Genomic DNA, 9,676 nt, shown 5'->3' on the forward strand with positions numbered 1-9,676 from the left:
TTAGAAAACCGGATTTAAAACTTTTTTTAAATTTTTTTGTTTTATTAAATTCAATATCATGTCGTGGAAGTGACCAATTTAAGGGATTAAACATGCAATTAAGCCCGGGCGCGTATCGGTTAAGCCCGGGCGTGGAAGAGATCCGTCCTGAGTATCGGTTAAGCCCGGGCGCGTGCCCAGGCTAGCTGGGTGGTGAAACCGCCCTTGCTTAAAACCTAAAATAAATATAAGGGATTAAACATGCAGTTAAGCCTTAACTTTTTTAGAGTAAAATTTAGGATGAAAGATGTTTCTCTCATCTAATGTAGAGACCATTTTGAGAATCTCTAAATAATTAAAAAGGAATAATTACGTTTGCACATCGTCATTCAAAAGAAGGACCATTTCAAAAACTTCTTCTAAGATAAAACCATTTATGGGCTTTCTCTTCTTTTTACATGTGCTTCCAATAGAAGCTCTTCTATGTGACCATTCGTTACAAAGCACAAAAGCATGTGTGCAAGCATCTTCAATATACATATACATACACAATATAAAAATGATTAATTTTGTTGGTATGCATAAAAATGTAAAGTTACACTAAATTTTGAAACAAAAAATTGAAAGGGGCAGTGTGGGCCACCTTCTGACTTCCACTCACATATTCCAAATAAATAAACAATTGAAAAGTGAGTTTTCCAAACAAAAATAACATATCCAACACTCACTCACTCTTCTAATTCTATATATCAATGATTCCTCCAAATTAGATTTCTTTAACTTGAACTAAAGGTACTTTCACCTCTAATCACAATATTATATAACAAGAAGAAATTAATAAAGCCTCTTTATCTTTTTGTTAACAACAATTTCTCATCTAGTTTAGAATTAGAATCTCCCTATATTCAGCAAATTTTGTCATTCTTATAATCCCACTTTTTGTAAGCATATAATCTTTCAATTATTACAACAATTTAATTAATGTGCTCCAAAATGGTCCCCAAAATTGGCCTAAAAATCCTTCACCATTCTCCATACAATTGACTTCAATAGGCTCCTCTATAATCTCTTTTCTAAGAATCATTTCATTTCCCTTTCTTCATCTTGAAACACATTTTCTACTCTCTTTTGCAGAGGCAATAACAAACTTTACATATTAATGTGGCCTTGTGTGTTGTCTCTTTTCTTTCATCATATCATTACCAACTTGACATGGTATTGTGATAAGACTTGTCCTAGTTGCAAAGTTTTGGTTCCGTGCCACTTTTTTTTCTTCAAAACATTTATTAATTATCTGAAAGTTCCTCCAAATGTTGGTGTCCAATATTCAACTGTGGGTTCATGAGTCATTGGAAATGTACTAGAAACTGGTACTAAACATAGCCCTCTGCTTCTAAGATCCTGCTTTGGACCATCTGCTTCCTTAGATTTACCAGAACTCTACAAAAACAACAAAAACTAAGTCATTTTTTATCTTTTTTTTGGTAGATACACAAGTGGAGGTACCGGGGTTCGAACAATTTTGGCATTTTGCCAGTTGAGTTAGGACTTCTGGATAACTAAGTCATTTTAATGATTTAATATAATTAGGAAAATGCTGGATGTAGCGAAAAGGTTTTCTAACATTTTTTTTTCAACGTTCTCTCAATTATTGAATAAATTTATGCCGATCCCACCACTTCTGAGAAATTGATTCCACTTGAAGTGATAAACCAATATAAATTTCAATCAATTGAAAAAAATGTTTGGAATAGTATTGGAGATTTTGTGGTTAGTACTTAGTACGAATATGGTCAACTTTTAAAATGAGATATGTAAAATATTTATATTTATGAGAAACGTCAAAGATAATATATTTCTAACACTCTCTCTACCATTCACCGTTTTCATATTATATCTATGTATTTTACCTGTTGATGCTGGATTGGAGCTCCACTTTTCATATATGGGGTGCTTAAAACCTGTAGAAATCAAAGAGAAAATTAATTAGTAAGATGAAAATTTTGTTAACATTATAAGCTTTTCGGAAAATAGTAAAATAATAGGAAACGGGACTTACAGTCACTTGTTCATGGAGAAACTTGATATATTCAATTGCTTCAGAGAGCACTGAGGCTGTATCAGTCTGACTCAACATAGCAAACAGATTTTAAATTAAAATTCAATAAACAACATTAGAAAATAATATCATAGTTTAAAATTGCAATCTGGAACCACATATGCAGCTTTAATATAAAGGTTTTAGAAGTTTCTGCAACTGTATTACAATGATAATTTTAACCACATCGGTCACATTTGTTCGTATTTTTGCAGCTTTAATATAAAATTTTAGAAGTTTTTGCAACGGTATTACAATGATAATTTTAACCACATCGGCCAAATTTGTTTGTATTTTTTTCTTAATATCGAAACTCACTTTGCATCTGCAACCGTAATTTAAAACCATGATTTATATCATTAATACACAGAAGAAAATGATCATGATCATTTTCTTCTGTATTGTATCAGAACCTTGCTCACCTTTCCAAAAGGTGAAACCAATTGTTGAAGTGCAGTGATTCTGTCCCCCATCTTCTCTTTTCTCACCTAAGAACAAAAGATAGATTACAATTTTTGGACTGAAGAAAAACAAAAAATGTAAAATGAAAGTACATAAAAAAGAGTAAAGATATATGAAATTAAAGACAAAAGTTTAAAGCTAGCTAGCTTCCCTTTGTTGTTAAAAGGTTAGTTGCATTTATTGTACCTTAAAAGCTGGCAAAGGTGATGGGGTTTCATTTTTGGACCTTTTTGGTGCAGGCTCACTCCCACTTTTTTTCACCATAGCACTTGAGTCCCTACCTTCAGATATATTCTGCAAAACCATCACTACACAAATGAAATTCAAATTTATTCCTACAAGTTTATGCTTTTTTATTCAGACTAATATCTGAAATCAATGTATTTTCACAAAATGAAAACATATATCAAACCTTATAGTATATTACTATATCATCAGTTAGGTGTTAATGATATGTTATATAATAAAAAAGAATTTATGCAAAAATGTTTTTTTTTTTTAAGAAGTTAAATTAGCCCACCTAAATTGTCACTAGGAAGAACGAACCTGAGACCTCGAGGAGGCGCAGATTCCCAGGTCCCAAGCCAATACCACTAGGCCAACCCAAGTGGGTTATTTATGCAAAAATGTTGTATAATTATGATAATACCTTTGTTTGTGCACCAAAATTTGGTGTGGTAAATGGGGGCAAGAAGCTTGATGAAGCATCCTTAATAGTAGTCTCTGAAGCATTCCAAAAGGGAGCATTATTGGTGAAATGCAATTGGTTGTTTGGTTGTTGATGTTGTTTTTGATTTTGATGAGATACTTTAGACCAAGAAGGAATTAACTCATTTGTACTCAAACCATAGCTTGTTGATGAGTATGGAAAATTCATGGAACGATTCTCGAATGAATTACCATGCTGAGGTTGAATTTGATTTGTTTCAGTTCCTAAAAGTCCTTGTAACATTGAAGGGTTACCATATAAAGCTGAAGAATCCATTTGGCTTATCATGTTACTATCTCCAGAACTATATTGAGGACTAAACTGTGGTTGATCTAAAGAGAAACCTCTATTCACTTGCTTGAATTCATTGCTTGAAGATTCATTAGAGAATAACTTTTCTTGTCTCCAATTAACTTGATGAGATAGTTCAACTCCAATTCCAATTCCACTAGTTTCTTGCTCAAAATTTGTGCCTGTGGAGTTCAAATTCTCTTGAAGCATAGACCTGAAACTACCTTCTGAAGCCTTCTCATTTCTTCTATATCATTAGCATCAAATCCATCAAAAAAAATTAGTTACTTTTCTACCCTTTTTACCTCAAAAATTATTCTCTTTTGCTAAGATAGCATGAAGAAAAAGAAAGATCCTACTTTATTAAAATAAAATTGCAACTTTAGGTAATTTTTTTGCTAAGATAGCATAAACCAACTAAAAAATTGTGAGATTGTATTTGATAATTAACATGTGAAATTGGACTCATTAACAAAAAAAAAAAATCTAACTTAAGCTTAAAAGTGATTTCGTTAAGTAAATGAATTGAAGTTGACTCGTGTATAGTTTGACTTGTTTGGTTCATGAACGAGCTCGTGTTCTATTACTTTTCCTTGTCTTGAGAAAGAAGAAACTTACAGTATAGATGCTTGATTCCAATCAATGTTTTGAGAAGAAAGTCCTAAACCCATCATATGCAAGTTGGAGTCATTGTTTGAAGTTGAAGAATCTGAAGGTTGAAGCTTTTGAGTAGTATCATGAAAAACCACGGAGGAACTACCGGAAGCAGACATAGTATCATGATGTTGTTGTTGCTGCTGCCAACCTCCAAAGGAAGAAGATTGTTGTTGTTGTTGTTCTACACTTTCAAACCTCATGTTTCTAGCTGGTGTCTCCCACCAATTTCCACTTGCTTGAAATTGTTCTTCTGCCATAATTGATTATCAATTAATCTTTCACAAATAAAAAACTTATGATGATTTTTTTGATGTTGTTGTTTGATTCTGTCTTCACTGCACAATATGCACAAAGATGTATATAAGTTTAATGCTATGAATTTTATGTGTAGTGTTATGTGAAGGAGAGAGTGAGTGAATAAAATAGAAATGAATGAATGGAAAAAAAAAGGTTCAAAAGTTGTGAGTATTTATATTGGGAAGTAAAGAAAAAATATCATCATATGTTGAAAGAAAATTGGGAACAGCAACAAGACTAAGAAAAAGGAATATAGTTGACGCCTTTGACAATTCAGGAGGTGTTGATTAGACAGTGGAATTATATGTCGTTTTGAAATGGAATTTGGTTCATTCCTTAGCTTATTATATTAATTTATAAAATTCCTCTTTTTGTTTTGTTTTTTATCAAGAAAAAACTACCATTTTTTGTTGATATTTCATAAATTGTTTAAAGAAACAACTGTACTACAAAAATCGCACAGGAGCTACTGCCCCATGCGCCCCTGCATGTCATCCCATGTGCCCCTGCGCATGAGGCGCATAGTTGCGGCTAGAAATCGATGTTTGTTTGTTTTTTAAGCTGGATTGTTGGGAAAAAAAATCTAAGTTTTATTGTCTTAACCCTTAAGTAATGATGCACTATAAATAGAGACACTTACACATTCTTTTATTTATTTAGCAAGCTAGCGGTATAAGGCAAGTGTTAAACATCAGAACTTCAAGCTATAGGATTGTCCTCCTCATCCTCTTGTTCTATCTACGGTATGTTTTTCTATTGTTTTGTAATGATGTATGTTTCCATGCGCAACTAAACCTCTATTAGGGCTCGAAGATGAATCACTTCTTATTTGTTGGATTCAATTAATAAAGTTTTTATTCAATTTATAATTCAAGTGTCTGATTTAATTTGTATATGTTTGTATCTGTCCGATGAGGAACTGATGGAGGGAACAATGACGGAATGTACTCTGGTACAGTGGCGACTGTAACAACCCGCTTTTCGTTAGGATTATTTTATTTATTTATTATATGTGTTTATTTGCTTGTTTGTGTGATTACTTGAGATTAGTTGATTTTGAGGCGAGAAGGGTAATTTAGTCATTTTTAGGGCTAAATGTATTTTGGTCATTTGAGGAGCAATGGTAAACTAATAAGTTTTTGAAGGTAGAATATTTTAATGTTTTAGGGTGAATAGTTTTCACTAAAATAGTAGTAACTTGAGGTAATTATTTTTAGACGCTAATTATGAAATAATTTAATTTTTTTTTATGAAGATTATGAAATAATTTAATGAGTCAACTGACTAGTAACTTTTTGAATTAAGTGGTAAGAGTCACTAGGCCTATGAAGCCCGGATACAGATACGGGTGCGGATAGATACGATACGGATACGCAGATACGCTAGTTTTTCAAAATTTAGGATACGATACGGCTAAGATACGTTAACAAAAAATTTATACTACAACTTATATGTAAGTAAAATACTTGAAGAAAATAAACATTAATTAAAAGAACTCAACACAAATTTTATCTAATGTTTTTTTTTTTTGAACAAATTTTATCTAATGTTAATTAACTGAACCACCTCTCTCTCGTTACCTTTATCCACAATAAGTATAATTTTAAGTGGTTCATCGGAAAACAATTCTAGTCATGCATATCTAAAATTGAATCATATATATCTCTACTGAATGTTTACAACATGATCTCACTTTCTTACTCTTCATCTTTTTGTAGGATATGTTTATGTGAAGTATTTTATAAGTATCATTGTGTATCTGCAGATTATCGTATAAGTATCCGTTAAAATATTTTTTTAAAATATTAAATAATTAATTTCGATACTTCGTGCGTGCGTATCCGGGGAGTATTGGTATTCTATACGTATCTGATACGGGTACGTGTCCGTTTTAAAGTATCTAGGCTTCATAACACTAGGCCCATTATGAATTGAGATAACCAAGCCCAATAGTTGGAGTATATAAGGATAAATTTTGAGGAGATTTAGGGTTTGAAAATTGCTTTTTCTAACTTCATAAGTGCCCAATAGTTGGAGTATATAAGAATCAATATTCCCATTTTCTAGAAACACAACACTACTCAACTCTCTCTTCAAAATTTCTCCAAACTTCAAGTGCACGAATTTGAGCCCAATTTTTTCAATTAATTCACAAGTTCTTTTCTTCCTATTTACATGCAATGTAGATTGTTTAGGGTGTTAGTTTTTATAATTTTAGCAAAATTTTAGTGTTTAAGTTAGGTTTGAAAATTTCTAATTATGAGTGAATTAGATGTTGTGATGGATTGTTTATGCAGAAATTGTTGTTTAGAATACAGTTAAGGTAATTTAGAATGCACTTAAGGTGTTGGTTGAAATGACTAAGTGAGACATTCTTGCTTTTTTTTGCGTTATTTCTTTGCAAATATGTTAAATTATGTAATGTATATATGTTATGATATTTCTAAGTTTTTTTTTTTTTTTTTGCTTTTTTTTTTTTTGGCAAGTTTGATGAATGACATAATGTTGCATGTTACATAAAGTTTGATGAATGTATATTTGTTATATTAAGTTTGATGAATGCCTAAGTTTATTTCGGGATATGTTACTTGCATTTTGGTGTTGTATATAATGTAAGGGTTAGATCCGTTGTTCCATGCCTTAGGTTGTATTACCGTAAATTTGAGGAAATGACTAAATACATTGTCCATTTATTTATGTTTTTTTAATTTTATTTTGTACAGATATGGTTGGGGAGGAGGACGAGCGGCAGCGGCGTATTAGAGAGGGTAGGGTGTGCAAAGGTAAAGTATCTATGACAAATAGCTATCGGAAGGAACTATAGGCTGAAAACCCGTATGTTCTAAAGCCCTAGAGACATAGGGACTTGAGGATAGGTGGAGAGAGGTCGGGTTCACAATCACAGATGGATTACTCCAGGGTGGTTGATCCAACACAAGCGCATGAGTATGCCAGGTATACAGAGGTTTGATGGATATGATCGGATGGAGCAGGAGGCTATGTTTTATCAACCGGATGAGGTGGAGGCATCCCATTATTTTAGGATAGAGGAGGTGGCAGAGGTCGAGGATGATGAGGCCGAGGATGTTGAGGCAAAGGATGATGACGGCCATGTGCATGCGGCTGCGCTTGAGCCTGAGCCCGAGCCTGGGCAACGTCGTGATCGTGATGAGGTGGCACCTATTGTAGGGCCCCCCTTTCCCAGAGGTCCTCAGACCACGGTATTGTTGTCCAAGTATACCTGACATATGGGCAAAATCTCAATAACATAAGCAAGTCCAGAATAATCAATCTAGAATAATCATACAGACAGACATCCTAGATCAGAGCCTACTCTAAGACCCAAAAGAAAACGATAACGTAGATAGCTCCCACTATCCAAGCACTCACCAAGCAAGCAACAAACTAATCTTGCACACCGTCTACCCATTCATACAAATAGGTAGGCGGTCCACCACAAACCACTAGGGGTTAGCTTCACATCAATCATAATCAACATAAACAAACATAAGCATTCAAGGCTTTCATACATAACACATATACATAACCATCCCTCCTAGAATACTAGCATCTCATGATTATTATCCCCCATTTCATACACCTCAAGCTATCACATTACTAACTGATCAATCAATAATTATCTATTTTAGTTTAATATTTAGTTTCGTTTTAATTAGATTTAAGTTTATTTTATTTTAATATTATTTCCTTTTCGAGCTATTTTACTTCAATTGCATATTATTATATTTCAGGAACGAATATTTGATGGATTGAGTCTTGGAGCAAAAGAAAGGGGTTTGGAGCTGATTCGGAGCAAAAATACGAAGATTCGGAGACAAAAATATGTCTCCCCCAAGTCAAAAGCTTGGCACGGCCGTGCCACCTCCCAGGACTGCCTTTTGCTTAGATTTTAAGCTACTCTGTTTTAGTTTTACCAAAAAGCCCGCAGTTTCTTGGGGAGCATTGCTTAGATTCTAAGTCGAATGTAACTTATAGATAGAGTAGCTAGCCATCACAAATATTCATCTTTTCTTGGAATTCAATAAGTGACAATTGTCTTTCTAATAAAAGTTCTTTTCATTTCCTTTACTTTCTTGTTATTTACTTTCATGTTTTTCTCCTTCTTCTCCATGTCTACGTTGAACATGAGTGAGTAGACTTCTCTTGTCTTGGGATTGTTGGATAAGTCTTAATGACATTATCCTAATTAAACCAAGCTATTGACCCTAATCTTATGTAACCCTAATCTCTAATCTAAATTCATTGTTTTAACATGAATTAACCATTATCAAACTGTGGAAACGAAAGTGGATGGTTTGATAATTGTTAATCCATCATCTCAAATATCAATTCATAAAACGAAAGTGGAGCTTTGAAATTCGAACAAGTGAATTTAGACAAGGGTTGCAAAGGCAGCGAAATATTCTTTAGAAGTTAGGTCCAACATAAGGTTCTAGGTTTAATAGTTTGGTTTGAGAAGGACTTGTCATTAAGGTGAACCAATAGTCCCAAGGCTCTTTTTATATTATTATCTTTCAACCATTTGAAAACCCCTACTTTACAACTTGATTCTCTTCTAATCATCCATTAAAGTTAATTAAATTTAACAACTCCTTGTCGGAATGATACTCGTATTTTACTACTCCGATAGAACCGTGCACTTGCGGTTTTATCCCATCAAGTTTTTGGCGCCGCTGCCGGGGAGTCAACTAATTTAATTAACCTTTTTCTTGTGATTAGAATCTTTTCTTTTTCCTTTTTCTTCTACTACTTTCTTTCTTTCCTTACCATTAACTTCTTGGGTAGCATAAAATAATAAACAACATGGCTGAGGAACACACTCTTAAGGAGTGTGCAATCCCTTATACGGATGAGCCATGTGCTATTATTGTTTACCTGAAGGTAATGACTTTAAAATAAAACCTGCACTACTTAGTTTGGTACAACAAAACCAGTTTTTTGTATCACCCACTGAGGATCCAAATCTGCATATTTCAACCTTTTGGAGACTGAGTGTAACTTATAAAGCAGACCAAGAGGTCGTTAGGCTACATCTCTTCCCTTTTTCTTTAAAGGATAGGGCTAGCAGTTGGTTCAACTCTTTAAAAGTTGGCTCTATCATTTTATGGGATCAATTGAGGCGAGAATTCCTTTGCTGATTCTTTCCCCCATCTAAAACCTTC

The 9,676-nt window shown here is 33.4% G+C and overlaps 1 protein-coding gene across 2 annotated transcripts; it reads right to left on the reverse strand.

The window, feature by feature from the left end:
- Positions 1–775: 775 nt before the first annotated feature.
- On the reverse strand, positions 776–4,779 carry LOC25502666 (transcription factor bHLH123). Of its 2 annotated transcripts, none has more exons than XM_024771927.2 (7): positions 4,158–4,779; positions 3,189–3,783; positions 2,726–2,833; positions 2,500–2,565; positions 2,039–2,104; positions 1,890–1,940; positions 776–1,419 (listed from the first exon to the last, which is right to left on the reverse strand). In XM_024771927.2, exons 1-7 carry the CDS (start codon positions 4,451–4,453, stop codon positions 1,270–1,272), a joined length of 1,332 nt encoding a protein of 443 aa, XP_024627695.1. In that variant the 5' UTR covers positions 4,454–4,779; the 3' UTR covers positions 776–1,269. The 2 variants fall into 2 exon arrangements, with proteins under 2 accessions (XP_024627695.1, XP_013445670.1); XM_013590216.3 differs by having other exon boundaries at positions 3,189–3,786; positions 4,158–4,777.
- Positions 4,780–9,676: the final 4,897 nt, after the last annotated feature.

This window comes from Medicago truncatula, chromosome 8 (genome assembly GCF_003473485.1).
Source record: "Medicago truncatula cultivar Jemalong A17 chromosome 8, MtrunA17r5.0-ANR, whole genome shotgun sequence".
Classification (NCBI taxonomy): domain Eukaryota; kingdom Viridiplantae; phylum Streptophyta; class Magnoliopsida; order Fabales; family Fabaceae; genus Medicago; species Medicago truncatula.

Excerpts from the sequence above, each read along its gene's own strand:
- LOC25502666 (XM_013590216.3), bottom strand. The coding sequence starts at position 4,453 with ATGGCAGAAGAACAATTTCAAGCAAGTGGAAATTGGTGGGAGACACCA. Across the intron at positions 2,566-2,725 it reads CACCTTTGCCAGCTTTTAAG|GTGAGAAAAGAGAAGATGGG; the intron begins GTACAATAAATG and ends TTTTGTTCTTAG. Across the intron at positions 1,420-1,889 it reads CTCCAATCCAGCATCAACAG|AGTTCTGGTAAATCTAAGGA; the intron begins GTAAAATACATA and ends TTGTTTTTGTAG.